Source organism: Emys orbicularis, chromosome 2, assembly GCF_028017835.1.
Source record: "Emys orbicularis isolate rEmyOrb1 chromosome 2, rEmyOrb1.hap1, whole genome shotgun sequence".
In the NCBI taxonomy this organism is placed as follows: domain Eukaryota; kingdom Metazoa; phylum Chordata; order Testudines; family Emydidae; genus Emys; species Emys orbicularis.
This window is the reverse complement of record NC_088684.1, coordinates 9,173,882-9,195,956: the sequence shown is the minus strand read 5'-3', so window position 1 is coordinate 9,195,956 and position 22,075 is coordinate 9,173,882. Positions and strand designations below refer to the sequence as shown.

General features: G+C 47.3%; 1 protein-coding gene across 3 annotated transcripts in view; it reads right to left on the bottom strand.

The window, feature by feature from the left end:
- Nucleotides 1-18,812, bottom strand: part of PTP4A3 (protein tyrosine phosphatase 4A3) — a 31,780-nt gene extending 12,968 nt beyond the window's left edge. For 2 of the 3 annotated variants that reach the window (XM_065399284.1, XM_065399285.1), the window contains exons 1-2: nt 18,449-18,812; nt 9,736-9,828 (exon numbers count right to left, since the gene is read on the bottom strand). In XM_065399284.1, the coding sequence (XP_065255356.1) occupies nt 9,736-9,828; nt 18,449-18,553 (198 nt within the window). In that variant the 5' untranslated portion in view covers nt 18,554-18,812. The remainder of the gene's footprint in view (nt 1-9,735; nt 9,829-18,448) is intronic. The other variant, XM_065399286.1, reaches the window with a different exon arrangement.
- Nucleotides 18,813-22,075: the final 3,263 nt, after the last annotated feature.

The window sequence follows — 22,075 nt, the reverse complement described above, 5'->3', positions numbered from 1 at the left end:
TGGGGGTACTGAAACCAAGAGGGTTTCATTGCCATTTAAAAGGATCCAATGCCCTTCCACTCACGCTCCCATGCTATTTATGCTGCCTTTTTATAGGCTGCTGATGGTGGCGTCAGCTTCCCATCCTGACCAGCTGGTTCTGCTCCCAGCTCCGTTGTAGGAATGCTCCCCAGGCAGTGCACGGGAGCATTGCTGAGTTCAGCCAGCCTATTATACATAGGTTAATGTGTAAAACACACAATTAAAAAAGCTGCTGCTGTTGTGAACTTTGTCTGCTATACCAGTGGGACCCAAGGAAGCCCAGGGTACGGGATTTATGATTTGGGGAATATATATATATATATATATATATATATACACACACACACACATATACACACCTCTACCCCGATATAACGCGACCCGATATAACACGAATTTGGATATAACGCGGTAAAGCAGCGCTCCAGGGGGGCGGGGCCGCGCACTCCGGTGGATCAAAGCAAGTTCAATATAACGCGGTTTCACCTATAACACGGTTTGATTTTTTGGCGCCCGAGGACAGCGTTATATCGGAGTAGAGGTGTATTTAAAAAGTGATAAATGATACCCAAAGATACCCCTTTCTCAGTCTCCCCAGCTCCTCCTGGTTTTACTTCTAAACCCCTCTTTTCCCCTCATTGGCCAGCCCTCAATTCTGGTTTAGAAGCTGACTGAGTGGCTGCTTCCACGCTCCGAGTAATACAGCTCACTGCTTATCGCCTCTGGACAACACACCGTACTCCTGAGATACACACTACCCCTGTCCTGGTCTCCACAGGCCAGCCAACAGGTCACCCACGGAGTTCTCATGCAGCCGTGATCCCCTCAGATACGCAAGTGCAACCTGTGAGGATCAGGAGTCCTGGCATGAGACACTCCAGTCACCTTGGATGAAGATGGAGTAGGACACGCCAAGACCTGTCATCTCGCCAGTCACATCTGTGTGCTACCAATAATGGCTCCTTGCCATCTGCTTTGTTTTAAATAAGCCAGGCATGCAGCCTTCACACTAGCCGCTAATACGGCTCTTGGATGTCAGTGTCACAGGTGGGGAACAACGTTCCCTCTCATTTTTTCCATTCACGTGCGGAATGAATTTTGTTATGTGCACCATATCGAGGTAATGTGCGGGATGTGCGCCACCAGTAGAAACAAAAAACCTAGATAGCATATATATTTTTAAAAAGTTACCATAGGGATGATTACTTCAGCCAGGACAGGTTAGGCATTTTAGAACTCACTACTCCAAGAATTAAATTTAAGCGTAGGAGAGAAATAAAAATTATGAAAGAATAAAATTACAGAGAATATAGGTGCATTGTAAGAAGTACCAAGATGTAACAACAACAATAATAATACAAGTATGTGTTGGGAGGTGAGTGTGAAAGACAGAGACAGTGAGAGAGTGTGTGTGAGAGAGAGAGACACACACACACGTGCTGCCCCTTTAGGCAGATCGGCTCTCACCAGTCTGAAGCCTGCTTGTTCAGACACAGCAGCAGGCGCCAGCAAGTTCCCTCTGTCCTGAGCCCTATCATGTCCCCTGCACCCTGCTCTGTGGAGATGGAGTACGGGGTGAGGGGGACACCCTGACATCAGCGCCACCCCTCCCCGCTCTGCACAGCAAGCAGGAGGTTCCCGGGAGCAGCATGGCAGTGGGGGGAGGGGCATCTGAAGCGCACCACTTGATAGACTACTGGGTGGCAGCGTAGTTTTGGGGGAACTTAGGTGAAGGACAGAACCCTTTGCATGTGCGCTCTCTCTCTTTTACACACTCTCTCTCTCTCTCTCTCTCTCTCACACACACACACACACACTCACTCTCTCTCTCTTTCTGCACCCAATGTGCATACATAACTCAGTGAGAGCTACCATTTGTTCTGGAGAGAGTACATCCTATTGCTCTTATTGTTTCAAGCACTCTACTGAGAAAGAGAATTTAATAGATGACCTGGCAAAGAGACCTGTAAGAACTCTGGCGTGTTACTCTCATGCCTGACCTCATCTTCAATTATTTATGATTAAAGACACAGCCTAGGCATTTAGAAGATCTATGGATGTTTTTTGCTGACTGACTGTCTTGAGTACTCTCTAGCCGCATCATGCAACTGCTGAGACAGCAAAAAAATAAAAGCACAATTTTCATACCCTCTGGATGAGATAATACTAGCGGGTAACATGAGCAGCTTAGCTTGTGTCACGCCCTGAGGAATGGAACCTTTAAAACCCTGGATGCTTTATGGCTCCCAGTGGAGGCCATATTAATACCATCCCCACTCAACTTGATTCTGCCTTCTTCCCTTTCCCAATTTTAAGTATGGGGATCCCTGGCAGCAATCTGCAGTCTGAATTGCGTTTATTTCAGTAGGACATTGGGCGTTCCCAATGGTGAGCTACAGGAGAGGCCAGATCTGCCAGGCATATCATCAATTCACAGTACAGAGGTGAACATCCGCATTTTAAGAAGTGGCCTCTACAACTGGGTACTCAGTTTCTGAGTGCTCAACGTGAGACACCTGTGGCTTGGATTCTCAGAGTGGCTGTTGATTGCTAAGGCCAAATGAAACCAATTGAAGTAGTGGGCGCTCAGCACCTTTAACCAAACCTACTTGCCAGTTTTCTCAGTCGGATTCCAAAACTGCCAGGACTGAGCCTGGCCGACTCTCAATCCCTTTGGGAATCCTCGCACACCGTCTGTGGGCATTGGGCCTGCCGTGAAGGCCCCTGGATCTAAGCAGGTACCAAACTGGATAGCTTGAACCATAATGACCTCAACTAGAAAAACAGGCTTGTAATACGAACCACGGATGGGGTTGATCCAAGCTCCCACCACCCTGCATAACAAGGCTGTTTCCCAAAATCCCGGATCTGAACACCCACAACATTTGGGGACTAAAAAGGACATGCAAACTTTGCATCTCAAATCCATATCTGGAGGGAAAAATAAATAAATAAAGCCACTATTTCATATGGCAGCCTTCGAATGCTGCATCCGAGACAAGCCCCAGAAAGTCAATAGGTCCCGAAGCCTCCCCTTTTACAGGGTTTTTCTTTTCCCTGTAATTAAGAGCAGTTAGATTTGCTTCCAAGAAAAATTCAAGGCTTTGTTTTTTCTGGAATTGTCCTCTTGTTAAAAACACCCCTTCTTCTCGGGCTGGTTTGGAAGCTTTAGTTACAACGCTCTCACTAAGGAGATGGAATTTTAGCTTTATTGGGTGAGAAAGGCTCAGCTGCCATTCCCACAGCTCAGACAGCTGCCAAAGCCGCACAACCGGGACATTACAGCTAAATTAAAAGCCGGGCTGGCTTTAAATGGCTCCACGATGCCCTAAAAAAAGAGCTAAATACACAAAGCCTAAATAAACTGTCCTCACTGTTACCTTGCTCACTTTGCTCATACAGAATGCACACATCCTCAAGGACGTCTTTTAAAGGGGGAGCTTGCTGATCCTTAAAGCGGTCTATGATCAGTGCCTGGTGAGGTCTGGATACAAAGCAGCAGTGCTCAGCTGCTCAAGAATCACACCTCGCTTCCATGCAGCTGGAGACAGGGACATTAAAAGTCTCTCTCCACATTCTAGCACATTCACTCCTTCTAGCAGGTTCCAGGGAGAGAGGGAGCGAAGTGCCTGGCTTTAGAAAGACGCAACAGGCGTCAGGATCTCAAGGTGGTTCTTTGACACTGAAAGAGAGGAGCTGAGGTTGATGCGAAGCAAGTTAGAGCTCACAGGGAAATCCAGGCTGCCTGACATTAGCACGCACCATCTGTGCAGCCTGTCTGCACAAGTCCCCCTCTCTGAGGGTTAAAGCCAGGGACGTTACAAATGGATAAGTGCACAAACAGCCCCTGAAGGCTTCCAGAGCTTCAGTTTCCTTCTCTTTGCACCTAGCATTAGACAGCCGAGAGAAAAGGCCTGCACTAGCGTCTCCCCCCGTTACACAGATTTCAGAATGGGACTGCACAGCCCAAAGGAAACAGAGGAAGCTGCCACAAGTTCTAGTTCTGATCGCTCCTGCTTTGGTTACTTCAATTAAACCTTTAGGGCTTGAAATCTCTCTAGAAATTGTACATTTCGTGGTCACAAGGAAAGTGGACTCTGGAGGTTCATAGCAGCATCTATACAGGGATTCAACTATTACAAAGGAACGTACATTTACTGGCATGCCAAGTGTATAAAATCCTGGAACCTAGCGCTGGTAAAGACTTGGGCAGTCTCCCTGTCAGGGCAGGATTGGTCCCTACTGCATCTCACATACCTTTGGGCCAGTCTAGTTTTCAATGTGCATTCCAAAGAATACATGAGGTTAGAAATCTAACCAGAGCGCTACACTCACGCATGCAGAGTTAAGCATTCAAGCAAGCTGGGGTCAGGCAATCTGAGCTCTCTTCCCCGCTCCAAGTACTGGCAGGGAGCTGTATTCCTCATTTCCCTCTGATGCATTGCGAGAGGATCACAGAGCCAGGTTCTACTGCATCAGTTTTGTGCAACTGATGAGAGGGAGCCTCGGGCAGAGATGAACTTTGGTCCCTCCTGTCTCCTGTGTTACTATGACTAAGGCCTGGTCGACACACAGAACTTGCACTGCTAAACAGGCACATATTTGTGTTTAGACAAGCACTGAGCACGAATAGGGGATTATCTGAGTGGAGCCTGGCATAATTAGCACCGAATCCGATGTAGTACTTTTCAACTTCAAAAAGCGTTAGGACCGCTTAACTAATTAATCCTCAGAACACCCACCCCTGGGAAGTAGAGAAGTATCCCGTGTTACAGATGGGAACACACACACAGAGACAAAGTGTCTTGCCTGAAGCCATCGAAAGCATCAAGAGTCTGGGAACTCAGAGGACCAATTCTGCACAAACAAACCTGTGTGAAAGTGGACTAACAGCATCAGAGTCTAGAAGGTTACTCCATAAGAACGGCCATACTGGGTCAGAGCAGTGGTCCATCTAGCCCAGTATCCTGTCTTCTGACAGTGGCCAGTGCCAGATGCTTCAGAAGGAATGAAGAGAACAGGGCAATTTAATGAGTGATCCATCCCCCGTCGTCCAGTCCCAGCTTTTGACACTCAGAGGTTTAGGGACACCCAGAGCATAGGATTGCGTCCCTGACCATCTTGAGTAATAGTAATTGATGGACCTATCCTCCATGAATTTAACTAATTCTCTTTTGAACCTAGTTATACTTTTGGCCTGCACAACATCCCCTGGCAATGAGTTCCACAGGTTAACTGTGCTTTGTGTAAAGAAGTACTTCCTTATGCTTGTTTTAAACCTCCTTCCCATTAATTTCATTAGTCTATCCCTGGTTTTTGTGTTATGTGAAAGGATAAATAACACTTTAGCATTCATGATTTTATAGACCTCTATGACATGCCCCCCGATTAGTTGTCTCTTTTTTAAGCTGAACAGTGCCAGTCTTTTTTAATCTCTCATATGGAAGCTGTTCCATACTCCTAATAATTTTTGTTCCCCTTCTCTGTAATTTTTTTTCAATTCCAATTATATCTTTTTTGAGATGGGGCGACCAGAACTGCACACGGTATTCAAAGTGTGGGTTTACCATGGATTTAAATAGTGGCATGATGAATTTTCTGTCTTTTATTATCTATCCCTTTCCTAATGGTTCCTAAAATTCTGTTAGCTTCTTTGACTGTTTGTTGTCCAGTCACCTAGTGTTGTGAGATCCCTTCGTAACTATTCACTGTCTGCTTTGGACTTAACTATCTTGAGTAGTTTTGTATTGTCTGCAAACTTTGCCACTTCACTGGATTACCCCTTTTTCCAGATCATTTATGAATATGCTGAACAACACTGGGCCCAGTACAGATCCTTGGGGGACCCTGCTATTTATCACTATCCATTCTGAAAATGGATCATTTATTCCTACCCATTATTTCCTATCTTTTAATCCGTCACTGATCCACGAGAGGACCTTCTCTCTTATCCAATGAGTACCTACTTTGCTTACAAGATTTTGGTGAGGGACTTTGTCAAAGGCTTTCTGAAGGTCCAAGTACACTATAGCCACTGGACCACCTTGTCCACATATTTGCTGACCCCCTCCAAGAATTCTAATAGATTAGTTAGACGTGATTTCCCTTTACAAAAGCCATGTTGACTTTCCCCAACCTATCGTGTTCATCGATGTATGATAATTCTGTTCTTTACTATAGTTTCAACCAACTTGCCTGGTAATGAAGTAAGGCTTCCCGGCCTGTAAGTGGAGCCTTTTTAAAAAATCTGCATTATATTTGCTATCCACTAATCATCTGGTACAGAGTCTGTTTTAAGCGATACGTTACGTACGACAGTTGTTAGTTCTGCAATTTCATATCTGAGTTCCTTCAGAACTCTTGGGTAAATACCATCTGGTCCTGGTGACTTATTTATCAATTTGTTCCAAAACCTCCTCTATTGTCACCTCAATCTGGGACAGTTCCTCAGATTTGTCACCTAAAAAGAACGGCTCAGGTGTGAGAATCAACCTCACATCCTCTGCAACAAAGACAGCTGCAAAGAATTCATTTAGCTTCTCCGCAGTGGCCTTGTGTTCCTTGAGTGCACCTTTAGCACCTCGATTGTCCAGTGGCCCCACTGATTGTTTGGCAGGCTTCTGCCTTCTGATGCGCTAATTTGCTGTTAGTTTTTGTGTCTTTTGCTAGTTACTCTTCAAATTATTTTTTGGCCTGCCTAATTATACTTTCATTTGACTGGCCAGAGTCTATGCTCCTTTCTATTTTCCTCAGTAGGATATGGCTTCCAATTTTTAAAAGATGTCTTTTTGTCTCCAACTGCCTCTTTGCTATGTTAAAAACATAAGAACGGCCGTACTGGGTCAGATCAATGGTCCATCTAGCCCAGGTTTCAGAGTAGCAGCCGTGTTAGTCTGTATCAGCAAAAAGAACAGGAGTACTTGTGGCACCTTAGAAACTAACAAATTTATTAGAGCATAAGCTTTCGTGGGCTACAACCCACTTCTTCGGATGCATATAGAGTGAAACATATATTGAGGAGATATATATACACACATACAGAGAGCATGAACAGGTGGGAGTTGTCTTACCAACTCTGAGAGGCCAATTAAGTAAGAGAAAAAAAAAACTTTTGAAGTGATAATCAAGATAGCTCAGTACAGACAGTTTGATAAGAAGCAAGTGTGAAAATACTTACAAGGGGAGATAGATTCAATGTTTGTAATGGCTCAGCCATTCCCAGTCTTTATTTAATCCTGAGTTGATTGTGTCTAGCCCAGTATGCTATCTTCCGACAGCGGCCAATGCCAGGTGCCCCAGAGGGAATGAACAGAACAGGGCAATTATCAAGTGATCCATCCCCTGTTGCCCTCTGAGCTTCTGGCAATGTTGTTTAGCCACGGTGGCATTTTTTGATCCTCTTACTGTTTTTTTTCTCTCTCTCTAATTTGGAGTATACATGGAGTTTGAGCCTCTATTATTGTGTTTTTCAGAAGTTCCTATGCAGCTTGCAGGGATTTCACTCTCGGGACTGTTCCTTTTAATTTCTGTTTAACCAGACTCTTCATTTTTGTGTGGTTCCCCTTTTTGAAGTGAAGTGCTACTGTGGTAGGTTTCTTTGCTATTTTCCCCCACACGAGGATGTTAAATTTAATTACATTATGGTCACTATTACCGAGCAGTTCAGCTATATTCACCTCTGGGCCAGGCTCCGTTAGCCACTTAGGACTAAATCAAGAATTGCCTCTCCGCTTGTGGGTTTTAGGACTAGCAGCCTCAAGCAGCAGTCATTAATGGTGTCTCGAAATTTTCTCTGCATCCCGTCCTGAAGTGACCTGTACCCAGTCAATATGGGATAGTTGAAATCACCCATTATTACCGAGTTTTCTGTTTTTGTAGCTCCTCTAATTTCCCTTAGTGTTTCACAATTACAGTCACCATCCTGGTGAAGTGGTCGTTAGTGTATTCCTACTGCTATACTCTTATTATCCAAGCGTGGAATTTCTATCCATAGAGAATCGATGGTTCTGTTTGATTCATTTAAGACTTTTACTGTATTTGACTCTATGCTTTCTTTCACATATAGTGCTACTCCCCCTCCCTCCAGCACAACCTACCTTGTAATTTCTATGTATTTTGTACACTGGTATTACCGTGTACCATTGATTATCCTCATTCTACCAAGTTTCTGTGATGCCTATTATATCACTATCCTCATTTAATACCAGGCATTAATCAGTGCGAGGGGATATCATGACATCATCTGGAAGGAGAATCATTTCCCTCCGCTCCAGCTTCATGTTCCTCCTCAAGACTTCCATCCTCCTCAACAACACAGAGGCTGTCAGACTGAGGATAGGACTGCTCTACTATGTCCTGGAAAGTCTCCTCTATGTACCTCCCGGTCTCCCTTACTTCCTCCAGTTCAGCCACTTTGGTCTCAAGAGCCCGTACTCAGTCTCCGAGGGCCATGAGCTGCTTGCACTGAATGCACACATACCCCACCTGCGCACAAGGCAGGTAACTGTACATGCTGCATTAATGCAATCAATTGGATAGCCCCCACTCTGCTGCTGGACTTCTGCCTGCATTATTTTTACCCTTGCAGGGATGTGCGTGTGCGTGCATTTTGGATCTATACTACCATAACAGGGGAGAGATTTCGGCCCCAGAGTTCCTGGCTTCCAGTCCTGTGCTCACTTCATCCATCTCTCAGAAGTGGTAACAACGTATCTATTACAGTGGTATGTACACACGCGCACATTAGGAGATACCAGGCAGCAGCTGATGATGAGACACTGGGTTTATTCCAGGAATAGTCAATAGGTGGACTGCAGGCCAAATCTGGACCGCCAGATGCTTTTGAACTGACCGTGATCTTTTTATTTACTTATCATCACTATTGTTGTTATTTTTGTATTATTTTCTCTGGAGTCTGGACCTTGACTATACCTTGACCAAGAAATTTGGACCTTGACAAAAAATAATTGGTTACCCCTGGTTTATTCCTTTCCCCTTTAAAGCAATCAGTATCTTTATAGCCTTTAGTCACAAAGCAACTGAATGCTCCTATCATTTTACCACTTCAAGGAAGCTATAATAGCCGCCGAACGGAAGCGTGAGCTCCAAAGGCAACTGCTGGTTGAGAAGTTATTGGAAGGGTCTGTGATGGCAACAAAGCAAATATTTACAAAATGAACATATGGGAGAGACGGGGACCAACAGGTACTGCCTAAGCTTGGGCATCAATGCCTTGGGTAGAGAAAGGGCTCCCAGCGAAGGGATCTGATCCAATCATTCCCATCACAGGGTACATACGTTAGCACTATTACTTCAGGCTGTGACTAGCCGTCTGGGCCCAATGCCTGGGTGTGGCCTGCCTCTTTCGGCCCCAAGTGGAAGCTGGGCTGCTCTGAACCCCAGCAGGGTTTGGCGTGGCCTTGGCTCTGCTGTGGTTTGTCGTTGGAAAGGGAGGATGTGGGCACTGTCTGGTAAAGCGGAGGTGGCGCTCGAGGAGACAGGGTGTACGGTTACTCCAGAGAAGTAAGGAGAACCGATCTAGCCCATCTCCCCTGCACTGTAAAAGGCTGGCTTCCGGAGGGCTGGCTGTGCCCAGATTCAAAAGCCTCCCGCAGCAGCTGGTGCTCACCCCCGAACTCTGGGAGAGAGACCGAAAGGGGCTACTAGAACGGGGACACTCTGGTCAGGATCAACAGCCCTGAAGAGGCTACGTACCATTACTGTGATGCCATCCTTCTCCAGGGGAGTCTTGTCGTAGGTCACTTCGCAGACCCGCACTACCGTTGTCGCGCCGTACTTCTTCAGATCCTGGGAAGGGAAGGGGAGACCCTTTACTTACAGACACATCTTCTCTATAGCAATTCTACCAGAGGGCAGACAGGCACATGGCCTCTGTTCTCACCCGTGCTATTTGTGTGGCTCTCCTTCCAGATATAGACTCAGCCCGGCACTGAAACCTGTGCCAGCACAAATCACATGCTGAGCGAGCTGGGCACATGCTTCAGTGCCTTGCTGAGTCAGGACCAGGAGGTGCATGGTGGCATGCGCTGGGAGAGGTTCAGGGCTGCAAGAAGTTCTTTTACCCTCTCCTTTCTCCACATTTACATTCATGATCCCCTTAATCCTCCCACCAGCCCCTCCAACATGGCTTCCCCTGACCCCTTTCCAGTGTTAGCCCTGAAAACAAAATCCTCCAACACATACAATTGCACCCGTTATGGCATAGCTTGAATGTGGTCGGAGCACAAGCCCATAAAGCAAAACGCCCCAGCAATTCTGGCAGAAACCAACTCACTGGGACCTTGGGCAAGTCAGCACCTCTGTGATGCTTTGGGGGTGCACTCAGACCAGTAAGGGGGTCTGTTAACACCTGCCCGGTAACCTCAGGTGCCCATACGCTGTTACTGAGCCCTGACACCAGCACCATGTCCACAGCATAAAGGTCTCCCCCGGCACTTTCATCACCCAGTTACTCCTCTGCAGGGTGACCCCAAAAGCCCTTCCAATTCTGAGTCTCCCCAAAGCTGTCTCCCTGCAGCATCCGGTCCCTCTTGCTGAACACTGTCAGAGGTAACACCAACTTCGATGCCTCCAAAGAGCCAGTCCATACAACAGCTTGATAGCTCAGCTGGGGTTAGACACGGCCCTTTAATACCCAGCACTGAGCTGGTTTGTGGTAAAATTTAAGTTTATTAACAAAGAACAGAGATTTGAGTGATTTCAAGCTCGCGTGAAAGAGATTCGAAAGGGCTACAACCAAAACCAAACCAGCACGCTTTCTAACGTCTACTCCTTAACTCTAGCCAGATATAGCTTCTTACTCACACCGAGTTGTTAGCATTCTCCAGCACGACTGGCTGTTCCAGCCAGGATCCACCCTCCCCTGCTATGAAATGGGGATCGTGCCACATGTCTGGCAGAGGTGTCGTGAAGATTCATTCACATTTGTACAATGAGGCGGAAGAGCTACGGAGGGGCTGTGTACTGGGATGGCAAAGCCTCCTTTTCCCTACGCAGGAAAATCTCTTTCTGAACATCGCTCCAGCAGGAACTTGGCAATGCGCGACCTTCCCGCGACTTCACTAGACGCTACGTTTCTCCACATAAAGATGCGTGTCGGCAATTGAAATGTTTGTCAGCTCTGCCAACAATTAGTCTAGCGTGGATTCAGCTCAGCTGATTAAGCTTTTTGTGGCAGGGCGGATTGTTCTGTTCTGTGTTTATACAGCACCGAGCAGAGTGGGGCTTTGGCATACTTGGGGTGACTGTAATGAGTGGCCGGGTAGTTCAGTGGTTAGAGCAGTGGACTGGGATTCAGGAAGCCTGGGTTCTATTTCCCACTCTGCTACTGACCTGTCTCATGACCCTGAGCAAGTTACTTCACTGCTCCGTGCCCATTTCAGCTCTTCTGGGCAGGGAGCATCCTTCGCTCTGCGTTTGTACAGCACCTAGCCCAATGGGGCCCTGATCTTACTGGGGATCTTTAGGCATTGCCGTAATAAAATTAATAATAGTTACTGGCATCTAACCCTGCTCAGAGCAAGGCTACATGACACTGTGGTCAAAGGGCCTGAGTCTCGCCTAAAGAGACTTGGACAAAAACCTTCATGTAAACAAGGTTTAAGAGGCAGACAAATGTTAAATCACAGGGCGTGAAGACAGAAAATCCGGTTGTAGGCAAGTGTGGGATTTTTTTTTAAGCTACAGCAAAAAAGGCTGGACACTTTCACTGCTCCTTCAAGTAGTAAACACAAGCAAGGACATTTATTTTGAATCCAAGGAGGTATCCAAAAGCCCATCTTGTTGCCCACGAAACCAATCAACATCCACGGACAACATAACCAATTCTAGGAAAATGAACGGCTCAAAACAGCACGTTGGCTACGGTCCCAAGTGCTCAACAGAGCAATACCAGAGAGAGAATTTTTAGCTCCACGCACAGATAAAGTGAGCGCTCTCTCATCTGTCCTCGGCTACAGTGTGTTTCCGTCTGGCTCTGCGTGACACATGGCTTTGCCCCAAGTGATTCCGGTATGACTGCGCACTGCAAACGCTTCACCAGTTTCCCCCCGGGAATGTTTGCAGCAGACAGGAGACAACTGGTCCAATTAACAGGGCCCTGGATAGGAAGTCGGACCCGGAATCTAATCTTGGCTCTGCCACTGACCTGCTGAGTGACCTTGGGCAAGTCCCTGTTTCCTCTCGCACTCTCTGTCTTGTCTATTTCGATGACAAACTCTCTGAAGCAAGGAATGTCTCTTGCTCTAAGTTTGTACAGTGCTAGCAAATTGGGGCCCTAATCTCAGGGTGGGGCACTAGGTGTATTATAGCAGCGTCTCGTTAACAATAATATAGTGAAGTATAAAATCTTGCAAGTTCCCTCCTTCCCCAATAAAACGCTCGCGGTGCATAAGAGCCGGGATCCAGACACACTGTAGAGGGGAGAGATGGAAGAGAAGAGCTACAGTACTAACTGGAGTGCAGACATGGGATTAACTGTCCCGCTGCACTTGGTTCTAGTGTGGCTTCAGCTGGAGTGCTGTGTCCAGTTCTGGGCACCACACTTGAGGAAAGATGTGGACAAACTGGAGAGAGTCCAGAAGCTAACAACAAAAATGATCAAAGGTTTAGAAACCTGACCTATGAGAAAAGGTTACAAAATTGGGCATGATTAGTCTAGCGAAAAGCCGACTGAGGGGGGCCCCGATAACAGTCTTCAGATACATTAAGGGCTGTTACAAAGAGGACGGTGATCAATTGCTCTTCATGTTCACTGAAGGTAGCCCCAGAAATAACGGGCTTAATCTGCAACAAGGGAGCTTTAGATTAGATAGTAGGAAAAACTTTCTAACTCTAAGGGTAGTTCAGCTCTGGAAGAGGCTTCCAAGGGAGATTGTGGAATCCCCATCATTGGAGGTTTCTAAGCACAGGCTGGACAAACGCCTGTCAGGGATGGTCTAGGTTTATTTGGTGCTGCCTCAGCGCAGGGGCCTGGACTTGATGACTTTGAGATCTCTTCCAGCCCTGTATTCTATGATTCGATGATCCATCCTGTCTTCTGCCAGTGCAGTTATTGCCTGTAGTATATTCCTCCAGTGCTCTGTCCAGTCCAATGTTTTAGTTGCTCCAGCAGTGGGGCTTCCACTGCATCCCTTGAGAAACATGCAGAAATATTTTGGTATAGATCGATGTATCATTGGGGGCGGGGGGAAAAAAAATCAGCCTCACTAGCATCTCAGAACACAAAAATGACCATCTAATAAGCACTATCCAGTGTGTTCGGCTTACTATCTATTATGCTTCTATGGTCTCCGTCACCCCAGGATCTGAGCATCTCGCAATTGTGAATGTATTTATCCTCACAGCATCCTTGTGAGGTAGGGCAGTGCTCTTATCTCCATTTGACAGGAACAGAGAGACTAAGTGACTTTCCCATGGTTACAGAGGATGTCTGTGGCAGAGCAGAGAAGTGAATCCAGGTGTCCCATGTCCTAGGCTTCCTTCCTAACCATTGGACCAAGCTTTGTCCCTTGCGCTGGAAAACTGTGTGACCACACTGTGAACATGCAATTACCCAATGTTAGGTGCTCAGAGGTCTGAGCAATTTTCTTCCCCGAATGGGGGCCAAAGTCAATGGTATTGTTTCTGTTTATATCAGGGCTGACTTTAGCCGTTAATGCTTTGCAGGTTCCTTACGATTATCACGAACAGTTTCACATCATCACTGTGTTTTCTAACACGCGCAGGTGACATCTCCGGTCATGTTTTATTGCACACCCTGAACAGGTGTTTAAAAAAAAATAAACCTGACAAACAAAGCTAGTCGCAGCTCAAGAGAGATGACAGCTGCATCAGATTTCAGTACAGTAAGCAGTTAGCCAGTACGCGCTCACACACTTTAAGGACACGTACAAATCCAATGGTGCCAGATGTGAAGCCACTGATTCTTATGAACGTCAGTGCAATACACTTTTTAAACCACTGCCAGCTTGAAATTAATTTTTTTAACCTACTCTTGGTGCAAGTAACACTGAAGATGACTATAAATAATGATTTCTTTATCCTTTGTGCGTCTGACAGCATTTTGTGTAGTTAGTTTTACTGCTTTCCTTATATTTCCAGTCAGCGGGTCTATTTCCTGTGCTGTTTGATGCTTGTCTTTCACACAGCAAGAGAGGAGAGAAAACCCTTTTAATGAAATAGAAAAAGTTAATTGTAAAACCGCAAAATCTGGGAGGGGGACTCTGCGTGCGAGTAAAATTTGAAGCTACTTTAAACTCTTTTTTGAAATGGACCTGATTTTAAAAGTTGACTGTGTCCCTTTAAGCCACACATGCATAACAGGAGCACTCGGTATTGTAAAAGTGGCTATTAATACTCAACTGTAGGCATCAGAGCCTATGCCGAACACAGTAATAAAAAAGAAAAGAGACTTGATCACAGTCTAAGTGTCTACATGGGGAACAAATATTTGATAATGGGCTCTTCAATCTAGCAATCAAAGGGATAACACGATCCCTGGAAGTTGAAGCCAAACACATTCAGACTGGAAACAAGTCGTACTGTTTTTTTGTTTTTTTTTTAAAACGGTGAGGGTATTTAGCCACTGGAATAACAAGTGTCATGGTGGATTCTCCCTCATTGACAATTTTTACATCGAAGTTGGATGTTTTTCTAAAAAACCTGCTCTAGAAATTATTTTGGAGACGGTCTAGGGCCTGTGCTATACAGGAGATCAGACTAGATCTTCACAGTGGTCCCTTCTGGCCTTAGATTCTACAAATCTATGAAAGTTGGGAGCCAGACTGCAAGCAACATGATGTGGAGGCTAAACTGCACACAATCCAACTGAACCCAAAATCGAACTGCATTTCAGTTTGTTGCTCTATGCCTAAAATAAACTGTGTCTAACCAGTAGTGCCCTTCTCATTTATGCAGGTGCAAGTCTTCAAAAGGAAGAATTTAGATTTGCTTTTACAACGCTGTGCAAAAAACCTCACTTCTGATGTGAGAGATTATCCTCTATAGGTTCCGGGTCCACCACTTGTTTCAGTTTCACTCACCAATGCAGTAAGGATTTTGCAAATTACATAGGTCACCTTCTTGACCAACCTGGGAGTACTGTTGCTATATCCCTCAAGCAATTTAGTTGGATGCTACAGGTAGTCAGAGACTTGGTCCACTTCCAGCATGGCTTATCACCTGGAGCTTGGATTGGCCTGGAACTTCGATCTGACAAAACCAGCTAATGTACACTTTATGGAAAATCATCTGAATTGCTTCTTGCCTGAATGTGGCAAATCTACTCTCATACCAGATGCTTCACAAAGTTATGAGCAAACAGCGAACCCTAGGGAAAGGTTTATGGTGCTCTCCCTCCTCCCACCATGTCTAAAATGTTCCTCTTCCTTCTCCCTCCCATACTCACAGTACCCGCCACCCTTCAAAATCTACATGGCTCACACCTGCTTTGGTGGGTCCTTTGCACATGTGAAAAGGAAGTCTCTAGTGTCAGCAGGTTTTTGCTTCTCAGGCTCTGAAGGGATTATTTTTTCTATCTGGGACAGTTTCTTCTTTGGCTTAAATGGGCGCACCAGCCATCTCCTGGGAAGAGCATCCTCAGAGCGTGTCTGTTTCCTAGTGCTTGACATACCAAACGGCAAGCCATTACAGCTGAGCATGCCAGCTCCAACTCATGCCTTTCCCAGGATGGTGCCAAGAAGCCTGAGAGGATGGTGAGAAGAGCGTGTCTAACGAGGTTTATTTTATGCCACAAACATGGCTTGTGATTAGCCTCCTTATTTCCAACCTGTTGCAAACCAGTTGTTCAACGCCCCCTGCTTCAAGTCACCTCTGCACGTGAAGAGTCCTGCGTACATGTCTCTTCACGCTGTGCTGAATTCTCAAAATTCTGTTTGTGCTGCTTCCCAGCTAGCACTGACTTAACACTGAGAGCTCATGCACAGTTGACACTAACTCACATCGAACCAGTAAATAAAATGCTCTGTGGACTGTGCAAAAGAAAGAACAGTAAGCTAGATCTTACACCATGTTTCATCTGCTCTATATGAATGCGCCACAGGTGGGCTGGTTTCGAATGGCAGATGAAGTCGGTTTGCATTTTAAATGCCTTGGGATCTTCTGGAATGGAAGATGCTGTATACATTTAAGGGGGGATATCATGTGTTCAATCAACAGAAGAACATGTGCATGTGAGCGAAATAAACTAGACTAGGCTCAGGTCTCCTTAGGAAAACTTAGCCTTTTGCATTTTGATGACCACAGAACTAAAACTCTCTCCTCGGTGGAAGAACGGGGAAGAACACGTGTGAAGCGGTGGATAATGCCAGACACACCACTTCTAATTTTACCACCCTGCAATTACTTAATTTGCCAGTGGGATCCAGAGCCCAGACAGTGAGCTCATGAAGATTGTTATCTGTGCAGCATCACCAAAGCATCTCTGTCGCCTTTAGTCTGCTAAGCCTAATGAGGAACAGGAGCTGCTGAGCTGTGGCTGTGAGAATGTAATTTATAAAATTCCACAACTGGTGGGGGTGGATGGGAGGGGGGGGGGGTGCGCGTCTGGACAGAGATGGGAGTTTACGCTGAATGCCATGGTGATCAAGTGCTGTAACGAAGCAGTTTCGCACTCTGACTCGAACAGCAATACAGTTTGCGCTCCAGAACGTCTCAGTTCTGCCTCCAATAGAAGGTGAGGTACAAGACCAATGAACAAAGGGAGAACACGGCAGTTGAGATGTGTCTTCAATTCTTCTGAGGGGCCAGGAGGCTAAGCATGAACAGAGTGGCTCACTGCGATCTGGAGATGTTAAACATCATGGATACCCAACTCTGAGATTTTGGCATGACAAGGGTGATTAGAGTTGGGTAACCGACTATCTCCCAACACCTCCCCCTTGTCCTCCTGCAGACACAGCCACAGAAATATTTACAGAACAACGTAGTCAACTAACTGCAGTCACGGAGAATACAAAGAGAAACTTGAAAGTGGGAGCCCGGGTACACTAGACTGAGACAGACTTTCTCTAACGTGATTCTTGGATGTATAAACAGGAGCTGTACTGATGCGACCCCTGCGGGAATACTGTGTCCAGTTCTGGTGCCCACAATTCAAGAATGATGTGGATAAATTGAAGAGGGTTCAAAGAAGAGCCACAAGAATAATGAAAGGACGGAAAACCTGTCTTATAGGACAGAGTCCAGGAGCTCAATCTATTTAGTTTAATGGAGAGAAGGATAAGGGGTGACTTGATCAGTCTGTAAGTCTCTACATGGGGAACATACATTTGATAAGAGAGCTCTTCAATCTAGCAGACAAAGGGATAACCATATTCCGTGGCTAGAAACTGAAGAAAGTCAGACTAGAAATAAGGCACACCTTTTTTTTTTTTTTTTAAACAATAAGGGCAATTAACCATTGGAACAAGATTTGGGATGGTGATGGATTCTCCATCACTGGCAATTTTAAAATCAAGGTTGAATGTCTTTCTAAAGGATCAGCTCTACAGTAAGTATTACAGGGAGGTCCTATGGCCCGTGTTATGCATGAGGTCCAAGTAGATGACCACACTGACCCCTTCTGGCTTTATAATCTATGAATCTGGTCAAAGGCAACCCACTGTATCTATCTGTGGCTAAGGGCCTTTGTCTGGAAAATGGGCCTCAGAGGATCAGAGACTCTCCAAACCGCTGTGAAGACGGTGCTGTGTATTATGCACACTGAGCAACCTAGTGGTGAGTACTCGCAACGGGGAAAGCAGCATCCAATTTCAGATCCAGATATTACGAGCTGTTTTCCTCCTCGGCATGGGTGTTGTGCAAACAAGGAGCTGGGTGACAGGGTGCCCTGCACTCAGAACTGTTCTGTCACTCCAAATGAGTTCCCAGGTACTTGTGGTGAAAGGCTCTGGACTGACACGCCTGCAAAGGAAGAGTGTCATGGCCTGTATTACAGCACCACCGCTAGGCCCCAAATGACCAGGGACCATTTGTGCTGGGAGCTGGACATATACGTAGGGGGAGGCTGGCAGAGATGCTTAGAAGGCTGAATGCCCAATTTCCTTTCATTTTAAATCTCAGTCATAGATCTGAGTTGTAGTATAGAGAGTCCCTGCCCCAAAGACACTACAATCCTAGCAGATAAGGCAGACCAAGGGTAAGAGGAGACGTGGCAGTGTTACTGGCCCCATTTTACAGGTAGGGAGTTAAGGCACAGAGAGATTAAATGACTTGCCCAGGGGCACTTAGGCAGTTTGTTGCGGAGCCAGGAACTGAACCGAGATCTCCTAAGTCCCAGTCAAGCGACAGGCTAGAGTTGAACTGGTATCCCTATGAGTTCAAACCTCTATATTCTATTACCAATTCCCCGAGCCACCCCCTCACCTTTCCTGCATTTCCTTCTTACCTCTATGAAGGTGCTGAGCGTGGCATTGGTAGGGTTGTGGGTAATCAGGAACCGCATGTTTTTGTAGCACACCTCCACAGGCGCAGGCCGATTCATACGGGCCATGGTGAAGTGAGGGTGGCAGGGGGAAATAAAGAAAGAAGGACGAGAAGTAAAAAAACAAACAAAAAAAAAAACCCCTGGAGGTTTTTTTTGGGGCGGGAAGTAATTTAAAAAACCCCCAACACAAATGTTGTGCAAATATTCCCAGCTCTTGGGAGTGTGTTAGATCCCCCAACACACACAAAAAGCCATGTGCTTGAAGCCAAATAATAATAATAAAAAATAATAATCTCCCTTTGTAGTGTCAGTTTCCTTTGGGTGTGCAATCCAGAGCCGCCGCCCTCCCTGCCTTCCGTGCCGTCCGGTTTCCTTGCTCTCTTCTCTAGAAAGGCCTCTGCATCGGGGAACCTCCTCACGTGCCGTTTCGCTCCGTCACGTTACCCCATCTGGATAGGTGGAGTACTTGGGAGCAGCGACGGGGGCCCGAAGCGGATCAGGCTGTGGCAGCAGCCAGCAGAAGTCCCTTGGCTGCAAGAGCCATGCACGGGAGATTTGAATGGTTAAACCCGAGGGCACGGACCCAGGGGCAGGCGAGCCGGCAGAGACCTTTCCTCAGTGGGCACAATGTTGTGCGTGGCAATACTCAAAGCTGCTCCCCGGCACCTCCATAAATCCACAGCCAGTCACCGGCAGAGAGAGCCTGGAAGGGAGAAACATACAGGATGAAATCACTTTGGGGTTGGGATCAAGTAAACAGAAAGCTATACCGGGCCATGTACTGCCAAAATTAGTAGGGGACGCAGCTGCTGCGTCTGAAGCCAAAGCCTTTTTCCACCCCAGCCCCGAGCAAAACACTTCAGGAATTGTCACACTAAGGGCCAGCTAAGGTGGACGTAATGAGATCAGATCAACTAACAGCAAACGCTCGCAATAGAAACCAGGCAGGCAAGTGGCCGGGCAGAGGGCTCCTTGCCAGGATGCCTGGGCTCTATTCCCAGTTCTGCCCTTAGCAGGTAACCTTGGGGAAATCACTCTGTCTATTCTCTGCCTCCGTTTAGCAATAGGCGTGCCATCGGCCCAGGTCTGACGGTGCTTTGAGGCTGAGCGACTGTGACGTGTGTTTGTCGGGTGAAAGGTGTTAGAGGAACACACAAGATGCACTAGTCACCCTGTACATCCTCTGCAAACCCCGCTCTCTCGCAATTGTGCCACGCAGAGAAACTCGTGAATGGCTCGTCTTCTGGGAAGGCCCATTTTCAAATATTGCTAGCCAGCTGCCCGTCCCGGTCATGGGTAGCTGAGCTCTAGCACGGCCCGTTGGGATACCCCACGGGACGGACAAGCACAGACTGAGCATCCACAGCGCTCAGCCAAGTAATTATCTGCTTGGAAAACATTCACCTGCTACTTGACCCACAGGAAGCAGCTCGACAACGAAGACACCCGTCCCTTCAAAGAAAGGCTCCTTCCCCTCCCCGAGCCTGACAGCGCGTGCCTGATGGCAGGTCTGGGAGGAGGGGGCTAAGAGTCCAAGGCCCAGCACTGGAAATGCTCTCCCCCTCCCGCCCAGCACCCAACACATGGATCTGCGAAGCCAGAGCTCAGCTCTCTGAACGGTGCTAGAAGCCCGACCGTGCTCTGGGAAAGGAGCAGGGTGGCGTTCTCCCCATGGTGCACAGGCCCACACAGGTGGGCAACTGCCTCTACACCACCTGGGGCTTCCTTACGACTGGCACACACCTCATTGCCACAACACACTGCAATTGGCTTTCACAGATGCAGATGGAACCACACCGTACCCTGCTGCTAACGGCACGTGGGAATCGAGCAGCAAGCTCTCCTAACCAGTTGGGATCTGGTCCGATGATGATCACAGCAAATCCTTACCCTGGTTGGATTGGCAGGGCGATGAGGGGGAGTGTCCACTGAGAGGGTGGAGCAGGTCACTGGAAAGGGGGCTTGCGTTCATCGGCTTAGAGTACGTCTTCACTACCCGCTGTATCGGCGGGTAGCAATCGATTTATCCGGGATCGATAGATCGCGTCTCGTTAAGACGCGATATATCAATCCCCGAACGCGCTCACCGTCGACTCCGGAACTCCACCAGAGCGAGCGGCGGTCGATCCCGCGCTGTCTGGACCCCAGGTAATTCGATCTAAGATACTTCGACTTCAGCTACGCTATTCGCATAGCTGAAGTTGCGTATCTTAGATCAATCTCCCCCCCCCCCTCCCTCAGTGTAGACCAGGCCTTAGCCTAGGACGGGAAGGGTGGTCAGCAGGTCACAGGTGGAAGTTAAACTGCCCGGCTTAGCTCTGATAAACTCACAGCAAGGCATTTCTAGCTGGCTCCATCTGAATGCAAAGGCTTCCTTAGGAGAGGCACTGGCGTCTGCACTCCAGAGCAAGCCATTTCTATTAAAAAACCCGAGACAGCTGCAGAGAAACCCAGCTGTCTGCTCTGGGGGGGGAAAGAGAGTGGATCCATCCCACGAGCCTTGGAAACGTGCAAGAACAACTTGCTACAACCGAGAAACTGTTACCGCATCCTCGGAGGTGGGAGGGCAGAGGCGGCACTGGGACCTTCGGGAAGGGTTGGGGGGGGTTAAGCCATCGGAGCATGGACTCAGGATTTCTTTAGCAGCTTCGCTCACCCGAACTGTCCCTGAGAAGAGAACAACCTGCTCTGCTGCGTAGCTTCCCCCGGCAGGAGCAGCAGCGCAGGAAGGCAGCGGTTAGGAAAGGTCTCCCTCGCCCTGGGACAATACCATTTCTCATGTGTATGATTTAAAGGGACAGCAACAAGGGTTACACATTTCATCCGCGCTGCTATTTCCCCATTAAATCCCCCTGCCAAATTTGAACACTTCCGTGCTCCAGCTTACCTCTGTCCCCACATGCTGTGCCAGGAGCCCCCTATGTCTGATCCACCCTGCAACAATCCATCCTTTACAGAGTCAATACTGGAGCAGGATTTGAACACGGGCTTGGGTATGCCAGGACAGTATCACATGGGTCCTTTTAAAAAGTTTAGAAGTAACAGCTGCTTAGTTCTTTCCATAGATCCCAAAGCACTTTATGAAGCGGCGTAAGGACTATCTGACAAACACACCAAGGTGCGGAAAGAATTGCCCCAGGGCCCAATATGTTGGGCTGGGAATGGAATTTAGGTCTCCTGGGTACCAGTCCAGGGCCCCGTCCCCTGCAGCATGCTGCCTCCTGAGCTGTGCTGTGATGTTCGCACACATTATCTAACCTGTGCTAAGTACACCAGACACTTCAAACATGTTAGCTAGCATGTGTTAACCAGTATGTGCTAACAGCACACCCTTCCCTCCTAGCCCGGACAGCCACAGGAACAATCCAGACTCGGGACTCAGCAAAGGACAGCAGAAGAACTTACCCCACTCCCTCTGCAGACACATCTAGTGCCCCATCACCATGGTATCTAGGCCCTGCCGCCACCGCCCCACAGATACAGTGCTGCACAATTGGCCATGGCCATTACGGCTGTATTGCTTGCCTGAGGCTTACGCCACAGGTCATGGTGAAAGCTCTGCGCCCTCCGGTCTCATCCAACACAGCA